The sequence below is a fragment of the Mastigoproctus giganteus genome, chromosome 10 (assembly GCF_048544385.1).
Source record: "Mastigoproctus giganteus isolate SK-2022 chromosome 10, ASM4854438v1, whole genome shotgun sequence".
NCBI classification, from domain to species: domain Eukaryota; kingdom Metazoa; phylum Arthropoda; class Arachnida; order Uropygi; family Thelyphonidae; genus Mastigoproctus; species Mastigoproctus giganteus.
The window spans coordinates 142,303,356-142,330,703 of record NC_143584.1 but is presented as its reverse complement, the minus strand read 5'-3'; the positions used below and the strand labels follow the sequence as shown (position 1 = coordinate 142,330,703).

General features: G+C 40.4%; 1 protein-coding gene across 3 annotated transcripts in view; it reads right to left on the bottom strand.

Annotated features, from left to right (window-relative positions):
* The window catches only part of LOC150079328 (uncharacterized), a 486,833-nt gene that overhangs the window by 333,044 nt on the left and 126,441 nt on the right, over positions 1–27,348 (bottom strand). For all 3 annotated transcript variants that reach the window (XM_090382736.1, XM_090382738.1, XM_090382737.1), the window contains exon 8: positions 18,359–18,499. In XM_090382736.1, coding sequence (XP_090238862.1) covers positions 18,359–18,499 — 141 coding nt within the window. The remainder of the gene's footprint in view (positions 1–18,358; positions 18,500–27,348) is intronic.

The window sequence follows — 27,348 nt, the reverse complement described above, 5'->3', positions numbered from 1 at the left end:
AAAACCATGCTGTGTCCGAGCTATAACTAAAGTCTTGTCTAGATGATCCTGCAGTGCTTCTTTAACCAGTGCCTCCATTAATTTTCCTGGAACAGAAGTTAAACTCACAGGTCTATAATTACTTGTGTCAGCCTTTGATCCTCCTTTGGGAATTGGGGTCACATTTGCACATCTCCAGTCTATGGGTACCTCCCATGAGTCCAAGGAAGCTCTCATAATTATGGCTAAGGGTTTGCTTACTTCCTATGCTGCCTCCTTTAATATAACTGGATAGATCCCATTCACCCCAGGTGCCTTTCTTGTGTTTATCTTCTACAATTTCTCCTCCACTTTACTCTCAGTTACTACAAGATTCTCTAGCTTACTGCCAGAGTTGGATACACCTTTGGCATTCCCCTCGCTGAATAACTCCTCATGTGTGAATGTCGATGCAAAATATTCATTTAGTTTGTTAGCTACCTGAGCAGGATCATCAACAGTTGAACCATCGATATCAAGTGGACCAATCTGATTCATCCCCTTGCTTCTAGAGTTTACATAAGTAAAGAACTCTTTGCTGTTTTTCTTCGCATCCCTTGCCAAGGATCTCTCGTAATCTGCCTTCGCCTGCCTAACCTCCTTTGTAACATGGTTGCAGATCAACTTATATCTATCATAGGCTTCTGTGTCACGTGTTAATTTATATGTATCCCATGCATTTTTCTTCTCTGCCATATGTCTCATTAGTTCATCTGACATCCATTTGCCCTAAACCTTGAACTATATTTCTTAGTTGGTATGTAAAGCCTAGTAGCCTCCAAGATAAGTTCTTTGAATGCTTCCCATTTTGAATTTGCTGTTAGTAACATCATCAGTTGGTCCCACTGTATAGAATTTAAATACTGTCTCAGACCATCGTAGTCACCTTTACGAAAGCAATAACCCTTCCCTTTACCCCTAATGGTAGTTACCTCTTTGAGTAAATCCAACTTCAGCACACTGTGATCACTGCCACCTAGTGGTTCCTCATCTGCAGATTCTTAATGCATGAAGAATCACTACTGAGAACCAAATCAAGAGTATTACTCCCTCTAGTTACCTCCCAAACATGCTGATGCAGAAAACAATCATCCAATAAAGCCTTGCTAGTGTGTAAGTGACCAACCCACAAATTCCAGTCAATGTCTGGGAAATTAAAATCCCCCATTATAAGACTCTGTGATTTACTGGCCCACTATTTCCCTGAACAGTTTCTTATTATACTCATCAGAATCATTAGGCCTATAGCACACTCCTACTCTCAATTTTGATTTACTATGCTTATGTCACACCAAACTGACTCGACACTGCACTGTCCAGCTATGTCGACTGGCTTCACTTCCTTGGATTTTATGTTTCTTAACTAATAGCATAACCCCTCCTCCCTTCCTATCCTTTCTGTAGATTTTGTTCTCCACAAATTCCAGTTCTGCATTCCTTATATCTGTGTGACACCATGTCTCTGATATCCCAACAATATCCGCCTTTGATGCTTTGAGCAATACCTCAAATTCATCAAATTTATTTACCAAACTCCTAGCATTGGTGTACACGCAAGTATACTTGCACCTGTTCTTTTTCTTAGCTACCCTAACACAACCATATGTTTACTTGTACCGCAATGACTCCCAGCAGTCTCTGAAATATCCTGCATCTTGTTTTCCAGGGTTCTGCTCATTCCAATAGAAGCAATGCAAGAATCACTTTCACCTCTGCCAGTGGCTACTGTTAATCTATTAGTCCTTGTATTGCCCCAAGCTAGCAGTTTTCTGACCCACCTAACACTGCCTCGATAGCATCAGTAAATATTCTTGCACCCTTTCTATTTAAATGTATCCCGTCCCTGCAGAAGCAGTCCCTTCTGTTAACAAGTACTGACCAGGCTGAAAAAATTCTACCCCTTGAGCCTTGCACAATCTTTCCAGGGCCGAATTGATCGAGAAGACTCTCATCATATACTCCCTCCTATTGTGTCTAGGCAGAATTGCAGACACTTTCAAATTCAATGCATGAATACACCATGAATTGTCAAACTAATAGAGTAAGCTTATCTGCAAAAAGATCTAAACATCCCAAACACTTTCTAATTAATTTCACAAATATACGTGATATACCCTTGACATGACGTGGCCTCGACAATGTCCCCCCCCCCCCCAACACACACACTACTCAGACTCCCTCCAGTCACTATCTGATCTGGAAGCCTCCTAGAGAGTTACCAATAGGTTCGGTCCAGTATACTAACTAACTTGCGACCACCATTTCAGAGCTGTACCCTCAAAATGTAAGGAAGTTTGGAACTCGCCATGGTGTTTATCATAACCTCAAAAGGCTCAATCATACTGCATGATGGAAGAAATTGGGGAGGGTTGATCGGAACTTAGCTCTGGAGACTAAACATGGGTTCCACCACTTCAAGCTTCCAATAAGCAAATTGGTGGTATTGCACCGGCTGATGATAGTCATCTACACCCTAGTATTGCCTGGTAACACAGAGGGGCAGGATTACCCTGTGTGGTGTGGGTGCCACACCTCGACCCCTGCTTACGTTGGTTCACACCTAGATGGTCATCCACAGTGTGCTTGTGCATAGGGGGTTATACCCAGGATTACTAACAGTCCCACCATCGTTGAAGGTGCAAGCAGAGCATTTGGCTGTCACAGACCGTCCGGACTTCGCCAAAATTGGGTCCACTTGACTTAAGTGTCACCCGAATATCAGTTCCAACTGTGTTTTAGACTCCCAGGTAGCACTCACAGTTCGACCAAAAGGACCCACTCATAAGCCACGAGTTGGAAGCCATCTTATCTATGTAGTCTTGATGGAGGCCATTGTACTGTCTGCTCTAGAGTGCCTCTTTGCCTATCTTTCTGTCTTTGTTTCTTCTGCCTGTGTTAGCGGTGCGTCCTTGTTAAGGTTGAATGGTGTGTGCCATTTGTCTATCTTCCTTATGGCTTGGAAAAATGGTGTTGATTTTTCCATAAAATAATCCCTGAGGTTCTTAATTGCCTTCTTTTCTTGTTCAATGAGGTCTTGCCATCTGTGATGACTTCAATCTCTCCTGTCTTCAGCTGACAGTTTCATTTGACTATGCCAAACTACATCCTGATGTCAGTGCTAAACTCTTTGGTGGTCTGGAGCAGTTGTTGAAGTTGATTCTTGGTTGCTGCATAGAGTTTGATGTCATCTAAGTACATCAGCTGAAAGAGGGAGCACAGGTTCTTCCCCCTTCTTTAAAAGTATCTCCATACTTGCTGTTGTTGTTGAGGATGGTGGATAGTGGGTTGAATGTTACACAGAACAATAGAATTCAGGGCATCTCCCTGAAAGATTCCTCTTCTGATGGGATCAGTCTAGTTGTGATATTCTTGACCGTGGTGGTGAACTCCACTTTGCCATGGTTGCTTCAAGGAAGTGTGGGTTGATTTTGTAGATCTTCAGTGTCTCTATCAGCCAGCTATGGCATGTGGAGTCGAAGGCCTTGTGGTATTCAGTGTAGTTCATATAGCAGGTTGCAGTGCTTGTAAGCTTTATACATAACTGCTGAGTCAATGGTCAACTGCTCTTTGCATCCTTTGAGGATCTATTTGCATCCCTTCTGTTCTTCGGCCATGATGTTATGGCTCTACAAGTGGTCAGTTATCTTATTTGTTATGCAACTTCTGAGGATCCAGTATATTACTGGGAGAGAGGTAATCTCGGTTTGTCGTGTCTTGGCCTGTAGCCTTCTGACAGGTGACTCAAGGAATCACCTGTCTGTAGCCTTCTGACAGGTGATTCCTTGAGTCAAGAGAATCTGGGATTGCATCAGGGTGTCATGATGGAGTATAAGCTGATGTCGCTGAGATTTTAGCAAATGTGTTACCCAAAGCATTTGTGATAATTACAATGTGATAATTACAATGTTTTCAGCACGGAAAATTTTTTTAAATTTTTTTATAAAAACCCCAAACACGAGAGGTGTTAGAACCTAGAGCACTTAGTACCGTGCTTGGATTGGAGGTAGAGAAGATGAAAGAAGGTATTTGTTGACATTAGACTTGAACTTCTGTAGACTGTAATTTTCAGGAAATACGTACGAAGGAAGGTTTTTGTTATTTGGTTTTTAGGAGCATTAGCAACTAAGGCCATGTTGCTCTGGGGATATGTGGTGGTCTTTCCCTGACTTTTCGGCATCCTCCGTATTTGGTAGTCACAGGCTCGAACCCCGGTCTAATCAAGAAACGTGTACTGCGCACTACTGCTCCTGCCCACCTGGCTACGAAGGCACCCCCCCACAAAGGAAGGTTGTTCCAGAAAATGGCAGTTGAATGAATAAACGAGGAAGATGAAAAGTTGGTTCTGTGAGTTTGAAGTTGGACAGTAAATGGATGTTGGCTGGTGGTGGTATGTGTTTGGACTGTTTTGAAAGAGAGAGCGGGAATTATAGAAGCCAATTCAGAAGAACAGTGCCCATGGAAGTATCTGTAGAAAAGGCATGCAGAAGAAACAGTATGTCTATGAGACAGCGAGTGAAGAGACTCTGTTAGAGAGGAGTCATTAATTAACCGAACTGCCCTCTTCTGAATGGAATCTAGAAGCCTGAGAGAGGTTTTGGGGGGGCACTACCCAGATGTGGGAACAATATTCCATGGTAGGGTGGATTTGCAATTTGCACAGAGTGAACAGCTGTTTGGAAGAAAAGTAATGCCAAGAGCGAAAGAGAAAACAAATGTTTTTTAGATGCAGAGGAAGCAATATTTGTAATGTGCTTGTGCCAAGGGAGATTATAAGTCAGGGTAATCCCCAAAAGAGTTATATCATCTTGTCTAGAAATCGGAGTGTCACCAAAGATAAGCATAGGCGCAGAAGAATCCTTTTTGCAAGATATAAGACAAGACTGAGTTTTAGAAGGATTTAAATCAACTAAGTTGTCTTTGCCCCACTGGAGAATTACCTGGAGATTGGCATTCAAGGAATTGGTAGTGGATATTCAAGAAGTTGAAGCTGATTGAGCAGGGCAAGGTTTCTCAAAATGGAAAGTGGAATGCAATGCACTATCATCGGCAAAACTGTGGATAGGATTTCCAGTAAATGGAAGAAGGTCATTAATATACAAGAGGAAAAGAGTGGGAGAAAGAACTGAACCTTGGGAGACACAAGCATTAATGAAAAAGTTAGAAGACAGAGAGCCAGCTACCATCCCCCTCAGTGAGTGATCAGAGAGAAAATTGGATAACCAAGCGCAAAAAACAGTTGGCAAACCATAAGATGGAAGTTTGTTTAGGAGACCTTTAGGCCAAACACGATTGAAAGCCTTTGAGATGTCAAGAGCAACTGCTTGTGTTTCCTCGAACCTTTCCATTGAATTTGTCCATAAATGGGTAACATAAGCCAGAATATCACCAGTGGATCGACACTGACGGAATCCATACTGATGATCATTGATCAGACGGAAGGTTTCTAGGTAGTTTAAGAATTGGCAGTTAATTTATTTCTCCATTATTTTAGAAAGAATGGAAGTAATTGCAATGGGACGATAATTGGATGGGTGGGATTTGTCACCCTTTTTAGGAACTGGCTGGATATGAGCAAATTTCCAAGCAGAAGGAAAAACACTTTTGAAATAAGAAAGTAAAAAAAAGGCGGCAAAGAATAGGAGTAAGTTCAGGAGCACAGGTTTTGAGAACAAGTGGAGAAATACCATCAGGACCTGGAGCTTTCTTAGCATCAAGATTCGTCAAAATCCTTCTGACATCCTTTTGACAGAAGACCACAGGAGGCATTGAATGGAGCGTGTTGGGAATGGTGGGAGGAGTTTTACCAAGAACATTGATACAGGAGTTGGTAGAAAAATGGGATGCTAGCAGGTCAGCTTTATCCTTTGCTGAAGTGACAACAGATCCATCTGGTTTTGACAGAGGTGGGAGCAGAGATGGACAAAAGTTGCAGCCAATAGCTTTGGCAAAAGACCAGAATGCTCGGCTACCATTAGGGCAAGAAGCAAGTTTTCTACTCTTAGCCTGTTGAAACTCTAGTTTGGACTGATTAATAACTGCTCTACAATTGTTGCGAGCTTTGGTGTAGGCAGAAAATGTATCTGAAGATTTGTTGTTGTTGTTGTTGTTTGGTTTTTAGGAGCATTAGCAACTAAGGCCATATTGCTCCAGGATATGCGGTGGTCATTCCTTAACCTTTCCGCATCCTCCGTATTTGGTGGTGACGGGCTTGAACCCCGGTTTAATCAAGAAGCGTGTGCTACGCACTGCTGCTCCTTCCCACCTGGCTACGGAGGCGCCCTGAAGATTTGTAAACAAGCCAATTACAATATGCAACATTCTTCTCTTGAACAGCCTTAGCACATTTATTGGAAAACCAAGGGTTAGATTAAGGACGAGATTTTAAAGTGGAGTGTGGAATAAAGGATTCCATTCGTACAAGAATAATTTCACTCACACGATCTGAGCAAACGTTGACATCAGAAGTTTTGAAAGAGTAATCCGATCAAGGAAAAGAAGAAAAGAAATCTCACAGGTCATCCCATTTTGAATTCTTGTAATGCCAAACAATGAGGTTGGGAATATAAACTGCTCAGAAAACCTTCATATCTGACTGCACAATTACTCCAGGTCTTTATTCATTTTCTGCTACTCTGAGTATAGTTATACACTGTTAGTATGTTAATCTGGGATTGTTGCTCCCCATATGATGTACCCTGCAATTGTCAAGATTATACTTCAATTGCCACTTCTCAGCCAATCTGCCTAATTTGTCTAGATCTTGTTACAGTAGCATACCCTGATTACTGTCATTAACTACTCTGCCAACCTTTGTAACATCTGCAAACTTAGACATTAAGCCTGTTATGCCATCAATAAATATAGAAACAGCAAAAAGCCCAGCACTAAATTGTGGGGGATGCCGCTAATAACATTAGTCCAAGAAGAGCTGTGCCCATTAATAACCACTGTGTCCTCTCCCACTTAACAATCCCTTTATTTATAGCAGCAGCCTTCCCTTAATGCCAATGCTCCTATCTGTATAGCAGTCTATGATGATGCTTATATAATCTCAAGACATCAATCGTACTGCACAATGGAAGAAATGGAGAGTTGCCAGAGCTCTGTTCTGGAGACTAAACATGGGTTTCACTACTTTAAGCCTCCAATAAGAAAAGTGGTGGTAGTGCACTGGTTGATGAGAGCCATCTATCACCTATTATTGTATGTTAACACAGAAAGGCAACATATTCCTCTGTGAGGTGTGGACACCATACCTTGACTCTTGCTTTCATTGGTTTCCATCTGGATGGTTATCTCCAGTATACCAGGTGCTGTATTTCAGGACTTGCACACAGGAATTATACCTATGGTTACTAACAGTTCCACCATGATAGTGCAAGTAGAGGTTTTGGTAGTTGCAGAATGACCAGACTTTGCCAAAATTTGGCTCACTTGACTCAAGCATACCTTAATATCAATTCTATCAGTGTTCTACCGTTCCACCACTTGGGGCATATGAGATGGAAACTTACCATGGGAAACAAAATTTTTAAATAAACTAGTTAATTATTATTTGTATCAGTAGGTTAGAAAAAATACCAGAGTTAAGAATATTCTAGACCTGTTCTTGATCCACGAACCAGATGACATCATACATCAATTGTTAAAGCAAAAGCAAGAATTTTAATTGCAGGAAAGGAGATTAAGAATTTAAGGCTTTACATGGTTTCTATCAACACGGCAGTTCTCATAGGCAGATTAAATACATTAGAATTACAAAATATCTTTAAAATAATAGTTGCAGAAGCCGTGAATGAATATATATCATTAAGAAAATATAGCACAAGGAGAATGGCAAGATGGATTAATAAGGAACGTGCAGATTAATATAGCAGAAAAAGATGGCATAAGAAAGTTACAAAGCAATGAAAGGTTTTTTTTTTTTTTTTTAGTTGTTGGTACATCGGCTTCTGTGGCCATAATGCTCCTCCCAAAGTTTTTGCATTTTACTCTGATCCAAGCCCATGACCTTTGGGTTGCCAGGCAGGCACTTTACCCACCTGGCTAGCCGGATCGGCTCAATGAAAAGTACTGAAGCCTATAACAGTTAAAAAGGTGATCTGTAACAGAACTACAGAATATGTTAATTTGGCAAAGACTGAGTATGAGAAGCCATGGGCCAAGAAAGCAAAGAAATGAAGATATTAGGTATTAAGGGTTTTTTTTTTTTTTTGGTAGTTGGCGCATCGGCTTCTGTGGCCATAATATGCACCTCCCAAGGTTTTTGCAGTACTTTGATCCAAGCCCGAGGCGGGATTCAAACCCACGACCTCTGGGTTGCCGGGCAGGCACTTTACCCACCTGGTCGGCAGGTATTAGGTACCTAATATCTCCATTTCTTTGCTTTCTTGGCCCATGGCTTCTCATACTCAGTCTTTGCCATGCTAATCATAAAAAAATGAACCTACTCTTTACTTTTTTTATTTTATTATGTTTTCATGATTAGCGTGGCAAATGCCTGGGCATCCTTGCACTGCATGGATAATGCTAATATACTAATTGAATAGGCTAAAAATAACAAGGTACACCAATTAGATACAGAAACTGATTGAAAGAGAGAGGAGGGCACCCAGAAGAGTGGTATGTAGATCTTATCACTGAATACCGAAAGCTATAGGAAAACGATGTTAGCACAAGGACAACATAGCATCAGATTTCACAGAACAGCTGCAGCACACAAATTAAACATCACACATCATCAACTTGCCTGGTGCATATTCCATTATAATTGGTCCTCAGAAAGCTGTGTTATGGAGTCAAAAATCATAATACACAGTTTTCCTTTTCCAATCTGATGTTCAGATCTGGCAGATACCCCGTAAATACTGCTTACCAAAGTGTGTCACAGAAAGTGACAAGTTTGAAGAAGGCGCTGTTACCTTCTTGGGTTAAAGCACCTTCCCCAAACTTGGTCATCATCCCTGGAACAATCAATGTCATGCAGTACATTGATATTTTAAATGTTTCTACACTGTGGCACTAAAACACAAAGAACACTTTTCTCTTTCAACATGACAATGCACCATGTCATTCTATATAGCATGTAGTTACTCAGTTTGAATACACTATGCAAAAGCTTTATTGGCCTGCCCAGACTGACCTTAACCTTACAGAACACCTTTGTGATGAGGAGGGAAATTTGCCTCGAGCCAGGCCAATATGTCCAGAATCAATAATTGAACTGACCACGGTACTGAAAGAGAAACAAACAAAAATGCTGCCTTCGTGTTATCAAAAATTGGTTTGGGGTCTAACAATGAGAATACAGTGTGTAATTAAAGCCAAAAGGTGAGCCAACACATTATTAAATCAGTAAAAAGTTCTTTGAAACATGCACATGTGAAGTTACTTTTGGAAATACAGTGTACTTTGTTTTACATGGTGTACTACATGTAGCCTGTGTGGTGTGTCAATATACTGACAGTTTGATGAAAATAATCACTAGCATTTGCATTAAACACTTTGGTGGTGGCTGTTTTAGAGACATTCACAATATGCCATCCTAAATGAAAAGGGGAATATACTGTGCAAAAAGGATAGGTGAAATACGACCAGGATATGTCTGCCAGGAGCAAAAGTTGATGACATTGTAGAGCAGATATCATCTTTTAAGGGCACAAAAGGTGATATTGTTGTACACATTAGCACTAATGACATTAAGTGTAGGAGGTTTGTGGACTCACTTAACAAGTACAAGTCAAAGTTGACTTGTACTACCACACAGTTGGTATATTAATCTGGAATTACTGCTATCCATATTCAGTACCTTTCATTTGTTAAACTGCAACCTCTCAGTCCATTTGTCTAATTTTTACAGATCTTGTTATAGTAGCATACCCCGATTGCTGTTGTTAAGCACTCTGTTACTGTTGTTAAGCAAAACTTTGAATCATCTGTAAACTTACACATTAAGCCTGATATTCATTTATCAATAGCAATAATAAATATTGAAAACAACAATAGGCACAGAAATTCCTTAAATTGAGGGAAGAGCTATAAAACAGTTTTTGCAGGCCAGCTGCTAGATAGTCCCCCACACTGAAACTATTGATAACTCTCTAGGAGGCATCTGGATCAGCTAGTATATAATCTCTGACTTTATTCTGCTAGCCATTGACTAGAGAGTTGTTGTTAAGGTTTAATGGCACAAGCGCTGCTATGGCCATATTGTGTCTTGATTGGGGGGGCATTCAGGTAGTATGTATGTATGTGGGAGGTATTGTTGAATGCCGCATTATGTCAAAGAACTTGGTATATTCTTGCTGTGCATATGCCCTATCCAAAAATTTCATTAATTCACTTCTCATCCCTGCTCTACTTTTACCTTATCTACTGAATGCATCATGAATAGTATTAGTATTTAATATGACCAAATGTTGCAAGGATGCAGACTTTTTCTGCATCAACCAAAAAATAAATAAATAAAATAAAAAAATTATATAAAAGAAAACAAAACAGAATATTCATACTACCAATTCTGCTTTGAATTTTAGTCAGACTCACTGTCTCTATCATGTTGGGAGGCAACTTATTCAAGTGTTTGACAACCAGATGCCCATAGCATTAGCAGAGGCAGATGATGCAAGAAAGAAAGCTTATATAGCATCAGCCAAAGTAAAAAAAAAAAAAAAAAAAACCTTCCTGTTTCACCCATCCATCACTCCAAAAGTTTGTCTAGTCCAGCCTTCAATTTATTTAAGCTGTCAACTTCCACAATAGATGGAAATTTGTTCAGCAATCAATTACCCACTGGCTAAAGGCAAATTTCAAACACGTCTATTCTACAACTGTCTTTCTTCAATTTTAATTTATGCCCCTCAGGGGCAAAATCTCTGAGCAAAGAGGAAGAATCCTATCAGCACTGAGCTTGCTCAAATCATTCAAGGCCTTATACACCTCAATCAGATCACCTCACAGGTGCCTAGTCGCCAGATGATGCAATTTGCAGGACTAAGCCTTTCTCGGTAAAGCAAACCTTTGTTCCACTCACTAATCTCATTGCCCTTCTCTGTACTCGTTCCAGCAGCTCTACATCTTTCCTAAAATGAGGCCTCCAGACTTGTATACAGTACTCAAGGTGTGGCCTGACCATTGCCTTGTATAACGGGATAATCACCTCCCTGTCCCTGCTAGCAAAATTCCTATATATCATTGACAAGTCCCCATGAGCTACTCTTGCATCCCATCAGGACTGCTCAGGAAACTTCATATCTGACTGCACAATTACCCGAAGTCTTTTTCATTCTCCACTACCCTGAGTGTAGTATCACACAGTTGGTATGTTACTCTGGGGTTACTGCTACCCATATGCAGCACTTACTTTGCATTTGTCAATATTAATCTTCAGTTGCCACCTCTCAGCCCATATGCTCAACTTTTCCAGATCCTGTTGCCGTAGTGTACCATCCTTACTGTCATTAACAACCCTACCAACTTTGTATCGTCTGCAAACTTGGACATTTCCAAATGGACTCTCGCGCTCTCTCTCTCTCTCTCTCTCTCTCTCTCTCTCTCTCTCTCTCTCTCTCTCTCTCTCTCTCTCTCTCTCTCTCTCTCTCTCTTTGGTCCAGTTCTCCAAAGAACCTCACCTTGTCCTATGGAAAGCTACAAACAACTCCTCGCTAGACTCGAGTGAATCAGTTAAAACTCTTGTGGTTCAGCAGCTTGCTCACGACTTAAAAACAACTAAAATAAAACCCATCAGGAAAACTAGAAACACTGGTGTTTTAATTGAGACTGCAACAAAACAAGAGGCCCAGGCAATCATTTCTAATCTTAGAATTTGTTCCCTCGGTTTAATAGCAGAATACCCCAAGAAGAAAGGCCCATCAATTCTTATTTTTGACTTGGACAGGGAAATTACTCCAGACAGTATCGCTGAAGAAATTTTACAAAGGAACATTCGAGACTTGACCCAAGAAAAAAAGAGACAAGGAGCACATAAAACCAAAATACTGCACCAAGTCAAAGTCTCCCAACCTTTGCAATTGGGTAGTGGATCTCTCTCTCTCCACAAGCGTGGAACCAGCTAAAACTTCAAGACAGGATCTTTATCGGTTGGAGCAACTACCGCTTCAAGGAACAAGTGGCTGTTCCTAAATGCTTCAGATGCTGTCGTTTTGGGCACACCACCCACACGTGCACACAGACGGATCCTACCTGTGGGCATTGTTCCCAAAAAGGGCATCATTATAGCAGTTGCCCAAACAAATCATTTGCTCCGATGAACACAAACTGCAAAGCAGTAAAACTGGATGCATCCCATTCAATCAGGGACAGCAAATGTCCTATTTACATCAAGGCAAAGCGAAACCAACAACTGAAGACAGACTATGGTAGTGAGGCCTAAACCATTCAACAACAGTGTTATTAAATTTATATAACTTAATGCTCAACAAGCACATGCAGTGGTGGTAGAAATAAGGAAAAAGGCAGATGAAGAAAACATTGATATATTACTACTGCAAGAACCATACACCCACTTCAAGAAAGTTAGAGGCTATCCTCTCACATATAAATAATTCAAGCAGATGAAGATACTCCCTGGGCTGTCATAGTCATCCGGAACCCGAACATCATGGTCACCAAAATCTCTTCTCTCTGCACAGTTTGGGCAGTGTGTGCCCATGTAATTGGCCCCTTAGGTGCCTTCTATTTAATATCACTCTATTGTAGACCCAGTCAAGACAGCGGCCCAGCTATTGACTACCTAAGAACTGTTACCACTACTCTACCTAATGCTAAAATCATCCTGGGGGCAGATGTTAACTGCCGTTCTCCTGCTTGGCACAGCCTCACAGCTGACCGACCTGGTTGCCATAATAGGCGGCTTTTGGAAGACTTTCTAGCCACCTCACCATTTAATATAATAAACAGGCCCAATAACCTCCCAACATTCTCCAGTACAATGTGGGAGTCTACAATAGACATAACAATTGCTACAAGATCAATCTCAAGTAAGGTGTCGGGGTGGCAGGTCAATGAAGCCTGGACCACCTCCGACCACAGAATAATTACATACAGCCTCACAAGAAATATAGAATCAACTCCTACTCCACACTACGATATCATCCGCTATGCCATCAGCAAAGCCAATTGGGAGCTGTTCACCATCTCTCTCCAGTCAACAATCATGGATCACCCTTCTGATAACCTCTCCCTGAATCCCGAGCAGCATCAAGAGCTTGTCACTGACATCATCAGTCTCTCCTGCAATCAATCTATGCCCAAGAAAAAACCTCTTCCAAGTGCTGTACCATGGTGGTCTCATGAACTCGAACGCCTATGCTGGACTGTTCATAACAAGAAGAAAGCTTTTCAGAGAGCTCGCACCTCTTGGCCAGCTACTGATGTGGAAGCCCTTCGTGAAGACTACAAGAGGACCAGGAACCAATACACTTCCATGATCAGGCAGCGAAAAAGAACTACATGGGAGCGGCTGGTTACCACCACTCTTAACTCGGACCCTCGAAGAGTGGTGTACCGAGTTACTACCAACAAACTGCCAAGAGGAGAAGTAGTCCATTCCACAATAACACCACGAGGAATCATGGGAGCAATCCATGATGAATATCTTGGATACTCTCTTTATCAGCGACGCCGATCATCTCACAACACAACAGCAGTAAATTTGTCTAGATAATAACAATTACCACATTGACTCTGTGGAGGAAGAATTTAACACTGAAGAACTGCAGCAAGCCCTTGGCAAAATGAAGGATAAAAAATCCCCAGGACTGGATCGCATTGAACCAGAAATACTAAAAAAGGTCGCCCAGGTAAATCCACAATTTCTGCTTAACCTGTTCAATAATGCCTAACCCAGGGATCCTTCCCAGAAAGCTGGAAAATAGCTGAACTAAAGTTAATACTCAAAAACCCATCGAAGCCTCCAGAACAGCCTAACTCATACCGACCCATTGCCCTTTTGTCCACATTGAGCAAGCTACTTGAACGCCTCCTCCATACCAGACTCCTAACACACTACACAGAAGCTGGCCTACAATCCAATTCACAGTATGGATTTCGCCCAGGATGCTGCACAGAGGATGCTCTCTACCAAATAACCCAAGCTGCAGCCAGCACTAATTACAAGTACTTCCTCCTCATAACCATTGACTTTGACATGCTCTGGTGGCCAAGCATTCTTCGCAGGCTAAGACTGGCATGCATACCAGCCAACTTATACAAGTGTATACAAAGTTACCTTTCCAACAGGAAGATCACCAAATGTATCTACAGAGGCTGCCCACAGGGTTCAGTCCTCGGTCCGTTCCTCTGGAACATCGTCCTTGATGAGTTACTTGGCCTGGATCTGGGCCCTGTTACTATCCAAGCATTCGCTGATGATATTACCATCTCCATCGCAGCGAACACCAGAGCAGCTCTCGAGGCCACTGGAAATCAAGCACTACAGATCTTACAGGACTGGGCGACTCTACACAAGCTCCTGATTTCTCCACAGAAGACACAATCCATACTTCTCAAAGGCACCCTACAAATATCAAGGCCTCCTCAGATCAAGGTACAAGGAAAACCATCGAGCTGGTAACTTCCCTAAAACACCTGGGTATCATCCTGGATTCAAAGCTCTCCTTCTTCCCGCACCTCTCTTGAAGAAGGTATCTTCAAGAAAAAAATCAGAAATTATGCAGCCCTAATCGTCCGAGTAAGCAGGTGTGACTGGGGTCTGAACCGGAGAACACTCAAACTCCTGTATAAAGCTATATTCCTCCCTGTTATTACATACGGATCCAGGATTTGGTACCACAGACCAATAATTGTTCGCATAAACGCAAACCGGAAACAATTCAGCGGAGTATATTGCTTGCCATTACCAGGGCCTGTTGCACAGTAAGTTCTCCGGCCCTCCAGGTTCTTGCAGGTGCCTTCCCCCTTGACTAGGAGGTTATCCGTCGAGGATTGCACTACTGCTTGTCGCGGGGAATCCCAGCTACCATCTTTGGACATACCATCGACACCCGTACTGACTGTAAGCAAGAAAAGAAGAAACTAGCTGCCATGCTACTACAAATCTGGCAGACAAGATGGGAGAAGACGGACAAGGGCCTAATAACTAAGAAATTCATCCCGGATGTCGAATTAGTTTATCCAAAGTTGCCGCCTTGGTTCTCTCCTGACCTCTACTGTACATATATTATAACTGGACATGGCTCTATAAATCATAAGTTGACTACCTTGGGAATCATCAATAACCCCTACTGTACGTGTGGAGAAATTGAAGATTGGGACCATCTTCTTTATAACTGCCCAATTTATGACGATCTTCGAGGAACCCTGTACACAAGACTCCAACACAACCACCTCAAGGACAGGAGCACCTGTTAATTTCTGATGAACAATACTACAAATTATTAACGGAGTACGCACAGAACCTCTTTTCTAGGCGCAGGACTCTACAACCAACTGAAGCTAGGGTTACAAACCTGTAAGGGACTTGCTCAAACTTGAAATAAAAAAATCTGTACTCGACCGTTTTACCAGCATCGACTTGCTAACCCCGGAACATCCAGGGTAGGATTACCTGCTAACTTTCCACATGGTTGGGTAGGCTCCAGTGGTCTTGACCACTCCACCGCAAAATATAAGTCACACTCAGCACTCTTGCTGAGTGGCTTTTCTACCCTTCTGGAGTTATCCCCCCCCCTTTTCTCCTGGTGGGGCATACGCTCCACTGTCAATTTAGGGGATGCCCTCAGCTACATCCCCTTACCCCTTACGCTTACTTTCATCTCCCCATCTTCTTCCATACACCCTGTACTGCCGCACTCCACCTTATTTTTTATTTATTTTTATTATTTTTTTTTTATTTTTTAATTATTTTTATTATTGTTCTTTATTTTATTATCATTATTTTTTATTATTATTTTTTTTATTATTGTTCTTTATTTTATTATCATTATTTTTTATTATTATTTTTTTTATTATTTAATTTATTTTTATTTAATTTTTTTTATTATTTTTTTCAATAATTTTGAAAAAAATTATTATTTATTTATTATTTTTTTTTTAATTGGTCTCCATTCAGGAAGCTCAGGCGACCCTGACAGAGACATGCCAGAGAATAATGGGCAGCCTGGCTACCTCCTAGTGGTGTGTGTGTGTGCAGGCAACATGGGGTCCCATCAGGGATCCTGCAGCCAAATGCCAGGACACACAACAGAAAACCCAACACAATACTACACATTCAACACTACACTTTTTCTGGCATTTAGAGTGTTCTGTATTTCTTCACAGTGAACATATGACACAGATGTGGGAAACCACAGATGGTGCCCGACCCTAACACTATACACTATCTCCAACTGTTCTTAAAACATCTTATTGAACTTGCTGCTGTTCTGTGTCTTTTCTAAACTTTCTTATTCTATTGGCATTTTTCCTTCTGCTTGGAAATTCTCATACACTGCCAGTTCCTAAATAAGGTGACAAATTCCTTCCATCTCATTATTGCCCCAGTGCACTTTTTCCAAAGTAATGGGGAAATCCATCAATTGCCAACTCTTAAACTGTCTTGAAACTTTCCATTTGATCAATGATTATCAATACAGATTCCATCATAGATTCACTGATTACAAATATGCTTGTATTTCTCATCTTTGGAAAAGTTTAATTTTTTGAAAAAACTTTAGTTGCTCTTGACATTTCTAAGGCTTTTGTTATGTTTGGCCTAAAAGTCTGCTAAACAAGCTCCCATCTTATGGACTGCTGAATGTCTTTTTTTTGTAATTGTGCATCCAGTTTCTTCTCTGACCACTCATTGAGATGAGGTAGATAGCTCTTTATCTTCTAACTTATCAAATCCATGTTCTCTAAGGTTCTCACTTTCCCCACTTTTTTTCATCTTGTATATTAATGACCTTCTCCCACTAACAGGAAATCCTATCCTTAGTTTTTTTGATGATAACACACTAAATTCCACCTCCAACGTGAGAAATCTCAACTTCTCAAATATCCACCACCAATTCCTTAAATGCCATCTCCGAGTAATTCTCCAATGGTGCAAAGAAAACCTAGTTAGTCCTGTCTTATTTCTCACAAAAAAACATCCATTGTTCTTATGTTCAAATCACATATCTCTATCTAAATTAGCCTGACTTCTAATCTCTCTTGATGGTAAATGCACATTAGATGTATTGCTTCCCCTGCATTAAAAAAAAAAAAAAAAAAAAAAAAACTCAGTTTTCTCTTCTGCCCTTGGTGTTACTTTTCTTCTAAACAGCTACTCACTCTGTACAATTTCAAATCTGTCCTGCCATATTATACATATGGAGTGATGTTGTCAAACTCTCAAGCTTCTAGATGCCATTCAAGAGGGCAATCAAGATAAATTAAAGACACATCTCTTATTACTCCACTCTGTCTCATAGATGTTTCTTCTGCATAAAGAAACACCTATGAGACAGATATTATCTTAGATACTTCCATAGATACTGTTCTTCTGAATTAGTATCTGTTACTCCCCTCCCCAACCAGCCCAAAATGTGCCACAACAAGTCAGATCTATTCACTGTTCAACTGCACACTTACAGAACCAACTTTTCCTTTATATGTATTTCCCAAACAGTAAAATCTACAGAAATTCAAGTATAATTTCAACAAATATATTCTGTCTTCTCAGCTTTCAACCCATGTATGGTACTAAATAATACAGGTTCGAATGTATTCATGTTTGGGTTTTCATTAAAAAAAAAAAAAAGTGATCACAGATGATGGATTAAAACCATAAAAGAAAGCAAATATGCATGATAACCTGAAGTAAAAGTAACCTAAACTACTGGAAAACAACAAATACCAATCTCTTGTGATGAAATACATTCTGGATATTGAATATATATTTTAAAAGGTTTCTGTTTATACTTTAGAACATATAATTTAGAACATATTAGAACATATGTGTCTGCACAGTGTCATAAAATACACAGGTTAATAATAAGCTGCGTATTTTATGACACTGTGCAGACACACTCACCTGCAACGAAATGTGTACTTCATACATGAAATGTGCTGATAAAGGACTGAATGAAAATACTGTGTAATTTGAAGACTACACTAATTTGAAAAATGTTTAATAAAGTTTTATAACTTGTATTTCAGTTTTTACCTCCTCTCACTCAAAAGTGTTTTTGAATTTCGAAATCGGTCATGTAAAATGATACAACTCCAGATACTCAAGTTAGGCAGTTATGAGATACATGCTTACAGTTTAAAAGTATAGCAAACAACATTTATTGACATTATTCGTTTTAAATATGCACAGTATTAGTAAAAACACTACCTGCATATCCTGCAGTTCCTTGGACCTTTCTTCAAGCAACTGAGCAACTTTATTTTTATCTTGCATAAGTTGCCGGTATCGATCCTTGTTTCCTTTTATTGTTTCTTTGCATTTATTTAAAAGAGTTTCAAATCGCCTCACCTAGAAAAAAAAAAAAAAAAAAAAAATCATGTAACTCTAAATATACACAGGAGATAGTTAAATAAAATAAAATAAAACAGTACTGCTTTTAAGCATGACTGACCCTCTAGCCTGTAAGCCATCCAAAGGCAGGTCTATACCTATGTACCTTGTATTCTACAACTTGTAGCTAAGCCACTAAGCTGATATTATATAATGTACTCTACTACAGGGTGTCCCATAAGTCTGGAATCACAGGAATAGGGAAAAATAAAAAAGTGAACATTGCTTTTGTCTCAGAGGACAACCTTCAAAGAGACTTTTTGGAACTTTTTGCATAAATGAGCAAGGGTGGTAGTGGTTGTGTCATCGCTGGTGGTCTTTTTCAAAAGTCTACAACATAGTTTATCCTCTATGGATCTTGTTTTCCTTTGCAACAAGTTTGCTAATGCAGCTCTATGTTATTGGCTCGTGGTCTGTTAAAATTTGAGGCAAATTCTATGACTGCGACTTACTACGAAAAGAATTATCTTGACTCGTTCTTCCTTACTAAAAGACATCTTGGGGCTGCAAAAATTAAAATATATGAATTAGTTATTTTTCTCTATGGTTCCAGACTTATGGGACACCCTGTATATTATACAGGTGCAAAGAATGGCAATGATATTGTTGAAAGGTAAAAAAAGGTGGTCTTACCAAGAAAGGCTTCAGTTCTGCAATCAGCAGCAACTGGAGACTATGCACCTGCAAAGTGATCTGATTGAGATGTTTAAGGCTTTGAATGGATTGAGAAAATTCAATGCTAACAGCATTCTTTCTCTTTCTCAGGCTACCCACATGAGGGGGTATAAATACAAACTGAGGTAGAATGGTTGCAGGTTAGATGATCAGAAGTTTGCCTTCAACAATCAACCAGTTGTTAATTGTTGGAACAAACTCTGAGGACGAGGTTGCCGGTGCGGACGTGCCTTCTGCTGCTCTTGGAAAAGAGAAGTTTTTTCTGATTTATTTTCTGCTTTATTAGTTTAAATTGACATATTAACTTATTTTCTAGAGTAGCTTTATATTCCTATTACGGTACTTAAGTTTAAAGTAACGTAGATAGAGATTTTGCAGGTATTACTTAGTATCGGAAAGGGTATCAAATACAGTAATACCCCGACTTACGCTACCCCGACTTACGCGAACTCGGAGTTACGCGGTTCTTGATTTTTTCGTTTGGCAACGCTGCCGCCCACTATCTTCAAGGTCGTTTTTCGTATGTGGTGCGACGGCGGAGAATGAGAGCGAAAGATGAACAAAATTCAACTTTGCTGCTTTTATGTTTTTTATATCAGTGAAGGGGAAACACATTTCACCGTAATAACGTAAAAACCAACACAATTCCAGCAATCGGTATAATCGCAAATGCAATTAGATCGAGTTACTACCAGTTTATAACAGATTTCACTAGCAGAAACGCAACTGGATTTTTATTGTTTTATGGTAGTAACCCCTAGAAATGTGAGGTGTTAATAGTGTATCTCTGCCTTTATGGTGTTGTTTATTCAGTTGCTACATGCGCGCAGCTTTGTTTATGCGTATCAAGCGTGCTTCCTCGTTTTGTAATTGTGCTTTATTCCCTAAAAATGAGTAAAATACTTAATTAAAAGTGTGAAAAGGAAGCGTCCTGGTGAAGACACTGCAAATTCAGAGAGAAAAAGAAAAGCAATTATCGATAAACAGAGGCGGACTGGATCAAAAATTCTTACCCGGGAAAATTTATAGTGGCCTCATACTATGGTTTATGGCCAAAATCACACTGGCCCACCGGGGTTACACTGGCCCCGGTAAGGCTTATGGCCAGTCCGCCTCTGTCGATAGAGAAAAAATATGAAATTGTGAAACGCTTTGAGCGAAATGAAAGACCATGTGATATTGCACGTGCTACAGGCCTAAACGAAGCAACGGCGAAAAGCACATGACAATTGCAAACTTGACAGGTTGAAAATTGAAAAGGGCTCAATTGTAAAGGGCTTAAAAATTTTAGAAAACATAGACTCCAACGAAGAACGCGTTATAGCTACAAAGCAAGGAATAAAAAAATTATTAGCTTGCTACGAAGAAATTCTGCGTGAAAAAAAGAACGCGCTGTGTCGTCAGACGAATTTGTTAGATTTTATGAAGCCATCGACATCGAAATAACTTTTTAACGTAAGTCATTTGTTTTTTAATACATATTTTGTATTAATATGTATAAAGAACTGCCATTTTATTAATATTTTTCTTCTAAACTAGTGTTTTTGTTAGTCCTTGGTCCCAATTAAGCAAAATTTATATGTATTTATATGCAAAGTTTTACCCCGACTTACGCGAATTCGACCTACGCGATTTTCGTCGGACTCACCTATCGCGTAACTTCGGGGTATTACTGTACACGTGTTTACCGTTCGTAAATATCCGCCATTGTTACGAGAAAATTAATCAGTAAAATCTATTAATCTTGTCGAACTTCATTGGCAATTAAATTGTACTTTTAACTATACATATAACCACTTAGGTTACGTAACATAATTAGTAAAAACAAACAATTAATACATAACTTGATACGGAAGTTATATAAAGGTATTTCGTAGATAACACTCGTTACTGAAACAAATATTTCGTAGATAACACTCGTTACTGAAACGTAAATATTTCGTAGATAACACTCGTTACTGAAACATAAATACTCCGTAGATAACACTCGTTACTGAAACATAAATATTCGGTAGATAACATTCGTTACTGAAACATAAATATTTCGTAGATAACACTCGTTACTGAAACATAAATATTCCGTAGATAACATTCGTTACTGAAACATAAATATTTCGTAGATAACACTTGTTACTGAAACATAAATATAGCGTTATAACTGTGTTTGGATACAAGTTTAGGATTTAATTTTGTACAGAAATTGAAATTTTATTGAAAGTAAATCTAAATCATGACTCAAACCAGAGCAGCAAAGCAAAAGGCTCAAGCTAATAGGAATGTTGTGGCCCAGGGGAGAACTGAGGGGGGCAGTTGTCCTCTGAATCACAGCCTTTTAAGATGCACTATTTGCTTGATGTTTGCGGAGCAGTCAAGTATGGGACATGATACTGCCATGGGGGATGTCTTTGTATGTGTGCGATGCAAGGAGTGTAAGGAGATCAGGCGACAACTCAGCGTTGTTATGGGCCTATATGAGAGCTTGAAGGACAGGGTGGATGCCCTCGAAGGATTACAAGTGAGGGGCCCATCAAGCTCTCAGCTGCCCACATTAATGCCAGAGCTTGCACTTGATCATCGCGCAACACAGCGGCAACCCCCAAGGCAGAATGCGCTGGTCCCAAAGGAACTAGTAGTTGTTGGTGACTCTATTGTCAGGGAAACGGGAAACATGCTTTGTAAAAAGGATAGGTGGAACAGGACCAGGGTATGTCTGCCAGGGGCAAAAGTTGATGACGTTGTAGAGCGGATATCATCTTTTAAGGGCACAAAAGGTTATATAGTTGTACACGTTGGCACTAATGATATTAAGAGTAGGAGACGGGCGGAATTACTTGACAAGTACAGGTCACTGATGAAAAAAAGCCATGAATTAGGGTTGAAATTGAAAGTGTCTGCAATTCTGCCCAGACACGATAGGAGGGAGTATATGATGAGAGCCCTGTCAATCAATTCGGCCCTGGAAAGATTGTGCAGGGCTCTAGGGGTAGAATTTTTTTCAGCCTGGTCTGTACTTGTTAACAGGAGAGACTGCTTCTACAGGGATGGGATACACTTAAATAGAAAGGGTGCAAGAATGTTTCCTGATGCTATCGAGGCAGTGTTAGGTGGGTCGGAAAACTGCTAGATTGGGGGGATACAAGGACTAATAGATTAACAGTAGCCTGTTAATCTATTAGTCTATTTCACCTCTGCCACTGGCAGAGGTGAAAGTGATTCTTGCACTGCTTCTATTGGAATGAGCTGCAGCCTGGAAAATAAGATGCAGGATATTTCAGAGACTGCTGGGAATCATTGGGGTACAAGTAAACACATGGGTTGTGTTAGGGTAGCTAAGAAAAAAAAACAGGTGCATGTATACTTGCGTGTACACCAATGCTAGGAGTTTAGTAAATAAATTTGATGAATTTGAGATATTGCTCAACACATCAAAGGCAGATATTGTGGGGATTTCTGAGACGTGGTGTCACACAGATATAAGGAATCAGAACTGGAATTTGGGGAGTACAATGTCTACAGAAAGGATAGACAGGATACGAAGGGAGGAGGGGTTATGCTATTAGTTAAAAAACACATAAAATCCAAGGAAGTGAAGCCAGTCGACACCGCTGGACAGTGCAGTGTCGAGTCAGTTTGGTGTGACATAAGCATTGGGAGATCAAAATTGAGAGTAGGAGTGTGCTATAGGCCTAATGACTCTGATGAGTATAATAAGAAACTGTTCGGAGAAATAGAGTGGGCCAGTAAATCAGAGAGTCTTATAATGGGGGATTTTAATTTCCCAGATATTGACTGGAATTTGGGGGCTGGTCACTTACACACTAGCAAGGCTTTTATAGATTTATTGGATGATTGTTTTCTACATTAGCATGTTCGGGAGGCAACTAGAGGGAGTAATACTCTTGATTTGATTATCAGTAGTGATTCTTCGTGCATTAAGAATCTGCAGATAAATGAACCACTAGGTGGCAGTGATCACAGTGTGCTGAAGTGGGAGTTACTCAAAGAGGGAACTACCATTAGGGGTAAAGGGAAGGGGTATTGCTTTCGTAAAGGCGACTACAATGGACTGAGACAGTATTTAAATTCTATACAGTGGGATCAACTGATGATATTGCCAACAGCAAATTCAAAATGGGAAGCATTCAAAGAACTTATCTTGGAAGCTACTAGGCTTTACATTCCAACTAAGAAATATTGTTCAAGGTTTAGGCCTAAATGGATGTCAGATGAACTAATGAGGCATATGGCAGAGAAGAAAAATGCATGGGATACATACAAATTAACACGTGACACAGACGCCTATGATAGATACAAGTTGATCTGTAACCAAGTTACAAAGGAGGTTAGGCAGGCGAAGGCAGATTACGAGAGATCCTTGGCAAGGGATGCGAAGAAAAACAGCAAAGAGTTCTTTACTTATGTAAACTCTAGAAGGAAGGGGATGAATCAGATTGGTCCACTTGAGATCGATGGGTCAACTGTTGATGACCCTGCTCAGGTAGCTAACAAACTAAATGAATATTTTGCATCGACATTCACACATGAGGAGTTATTCAGCGAGGGGAATGCCAGAGGTGTATTCAACTCTAGCAGTAAGCTAGAGAATCTTGTAATAACTGAGAGCAAAGTGGAGGAGAAATTGTTGAAGATAAACACAAGAAAGGCACCTGGGGTGGATGGGATCTATCCAGTTATATTAAAGGAGGCAGCAAAGGAAGTAAGCAAACCCTTAGCCATAATTATGAGAGCTTCCTTGGACTCAGGGGAGGTACCCATGGACTGGAGATGTGCAAATGTGACCCCAATTCACAAAGGGGGATCAAAGGCTGACACAAGTAATTATAGACCTGTAAGTTTAACTTCTGTTCCCGGAAAATTAATGGAGGCACTGGTTAAAGAAGCACTGCAGGATCATCTAGACAAGACTTCAGTTATAGCTAGGACACAGCAGGGTTTTGTTAAGAGTAAGTCTTGCCGGACCAATTTGATTGGATACTATGATGCAGTCACAAAAGAACTGGATGCAGGGAATAACTTTGATATTATATACTTGGATCTTAGAAAGGCTTTTGATACTGTTGCACATGGAAGACTGCTGCACAAATTGGAGCAGTGTGGCATTGGAGGCAAATTGCTGCTATGGATAAAGGGGTGGTTGAGGGGGAGAAGACAGAGAGTGGTAATCAATGGACACTGCTCATCGTGGACCAATGTTATTAGTGGAGTCCCTCAGGGTTCAGTATTGAGTCCTTTATTGTTTTCTGTATTTATAAATGATATTGATGATGGTATATCAGGCTTAATGTCCAAGTTTGCAGACGATACGAAGGTTGGCAGGGTTGTCAAGGACACTACTGACACTATGCTGCTGCAACAGGATTTGGAAAGGTTGAGCAGATGGGCTTCGAGGTGGCAAATGAAGTTTAACATTGACAAATGTAAAGTACTACATATGGGAAACAGCAACCCCAGAGCAACGTATCAACTCTGTGGTACTACACTGACAGTGGTAGAGAATGAAAGGGACCTGGGGGTGGTTGTGCAGGCAGATATGAAGTTCTCTGAGCAGTGCAGACGGGCTGCAAGAGTAGCTCATGGTGTATTGTCAATGATATATAGGAATTTTTCTAGCAGGGATAAGGAGGTGATTATTCCCTTGTATAAGGCAATGGTCAGGCCACACCTAGAGTACTGTATACAGGCCTGGAGGCCTCATTTCAAGAAGGATGTAGAGCTGCTGGAACGAGTACAGAGAAGGGCAACTAGATTGGTGAATGGGACAAAGGGGTGCTCTTACGAAGAAAGGCTTAAGTTTTGCGAATTACAGTGTCTGGAAACTAGGCACCAGCGAGGTGATCTGATAGAGGTGTACAAAGCCTTGAATGGTTTGAGCATGCTCAATGGTGATGGGATTCTTCCTCTTGCTCAGAATAATCACCTGAGAGGGCATAAATTCAAATTGAGGAAAGACAGATGTAGGATAGATGTGCGGAAATTTGCCTTTAGCCAGCGGGTGGTTGGTAGGTGGAACAGACGTCCATCCCTTGTCGTGGAAGTTGATAGCCTAAATAAGTTTAAGGCTCAGCTGGACAGGTATTTCGAACGAACAGAGGGGTGAAGTGGAAGTGGTTATTTTTATTTATTTATGTTACTTTTTTTTTTTTTTTTTTTTTTTGGCTGATGCTGCATAAGCTTGCTTTCTTGCATCAAATGCCTCTACTAATGCTAATGCTAATGCTAAAACTTCCATCTGTTATTATGGAAGTTGATAGTTTAAATAAATTCAAGGAAGAACTGAATAAATTATTGGAGGGGATGGGCAAGTGATGTGCAGAAGTTTTTTTTTATTATTTTGGTTTATTTTTTGGCTAATGCTTTATAAATTTTTTTTCTTGCATCATATTATTATTACAAAAACTTTTGTCTTTATGGGATTTTGCACTACGTGACAGGTGCTGGTACCAAGTACATGGGGTGGTTGGTTGTATCAAGTTGTTATTATTATTATTACTGTTGGTCAAGGAGCTCACTTACTATGCTACAGGTGTTCGGGATAACGGCTTTCTGGAGTTCAATGGAAGTGTTCTCTGGGAGGCTTATTGCTGCTAGGTTCTTATGGAGGCTTTTTGGCACCATGCCAGTGGTTGACACAGTGATCCGGATGGTTATTACTTGTTCCTTATGCCATATTTCTTTGAAATTCCTGTCTTAAGTCTGCATACCTGCTGATCTTTTCCTCATAGGTTTTCCTGGAGATTGCTGGTGTTGGGCACAGATATCTCAATCAAGTAGGTAGTCCTTTCCTTTTTGTCTATGAGGGTTATGTCTGGTCTGTTGTGTGGGGTCATCTTGTCTGTTATTATGGCAGTCCCAGGATAGGTTGTGAGTAGGAATCTCTAGTAAGACCTGGGTCCATACTTGTAATACGGTACACTTTGATTAACTGCTGTTTTTGCCAAAGCTTCTGATGTATTATCCTGGCCACATTGGTCACATCTATGAGTGTAATCCATCTGTGTGATTACCCTACATTCTGCAGTGACGTGCTGATTTGTTTAGGGAGCCAGATAGCATCACCAACATGTTTCATCTGTAGTAGTAGTGGCATGTGATGCAAAAAAGCAAGTGTATGAGATAATGCAGCATTAGCCAAAAAAAAAAAAAAAAAAAAAAAATCACACCATTCCCTCCAAATGCCTGTCCAGTTCCTCCTTAAATTTATTTAACCTGTCAACTTCCACAACGACAGATGGAAGTTTGTTCCAGCAATTAACCACCCGCTGGCTAAAGGCAAATTTCCGCACATCTATTCTACATCTGTCTTTTCTTAATTTGAATTTATGCCCCCTTTGGTTCGTAATCTGAACAAGTGGAATGATCCCATCAGAATTCAGCATGTTAGACCAATTCAAAGCCTTATATACCTAAATCAGTTCACCGCGCAGGTGCCTGGTCTCCAGCCACTGCAATTTGCAGAACTTAAGCCTCTCTTGGTAAGAGTATCCCTTCATTCCCCTCACCAATCTTGTTGCCTTCTCTGTACACGCTCAAGTAAATCTACATCCTTCCTAAAATGAGGCCTCCAGACCTGTACGCAGTACTCAAGGTGTTGCCTGACCAATTGCCTTATACAGAGGGACAATCACCTCCTCCTTCTCCCTGCTAGCAAAATTCCTATATATCATTGACAAAACCCCATGACCTGCCCCGGCAGCCTGTCTGCATTGCTCAGAAAACTTCATATCTAACTGCACAATTACTCCCAGGTCTTTTTCATTTTCTACCACCTTAAATGTAGTACCACACAGTTGGTACATTTCTCTGTGGTTACTTCTACCCATATGCAGTACTTTGCATTTGTCAAGGTTAAACTTTAGTTGCCACTTCTTAGCCCATCTGCCCAAATTATCTAGATCCTGTTACAGTAGTACACTGCCATTACTGTCATTAACAACCCTGCCAACCTTTGTATCATCTACAAACCTCGACATTAAGCCATATATATATACCTTCATCAATATCATTGATAAATATACAAAACAACAGTGGACCTAACACCGAACCCCATTGATTACCACCCTCTGTCTTCTCCCACTTAACCATCCTTTTATCCATTGTAGCAACTTACCCTT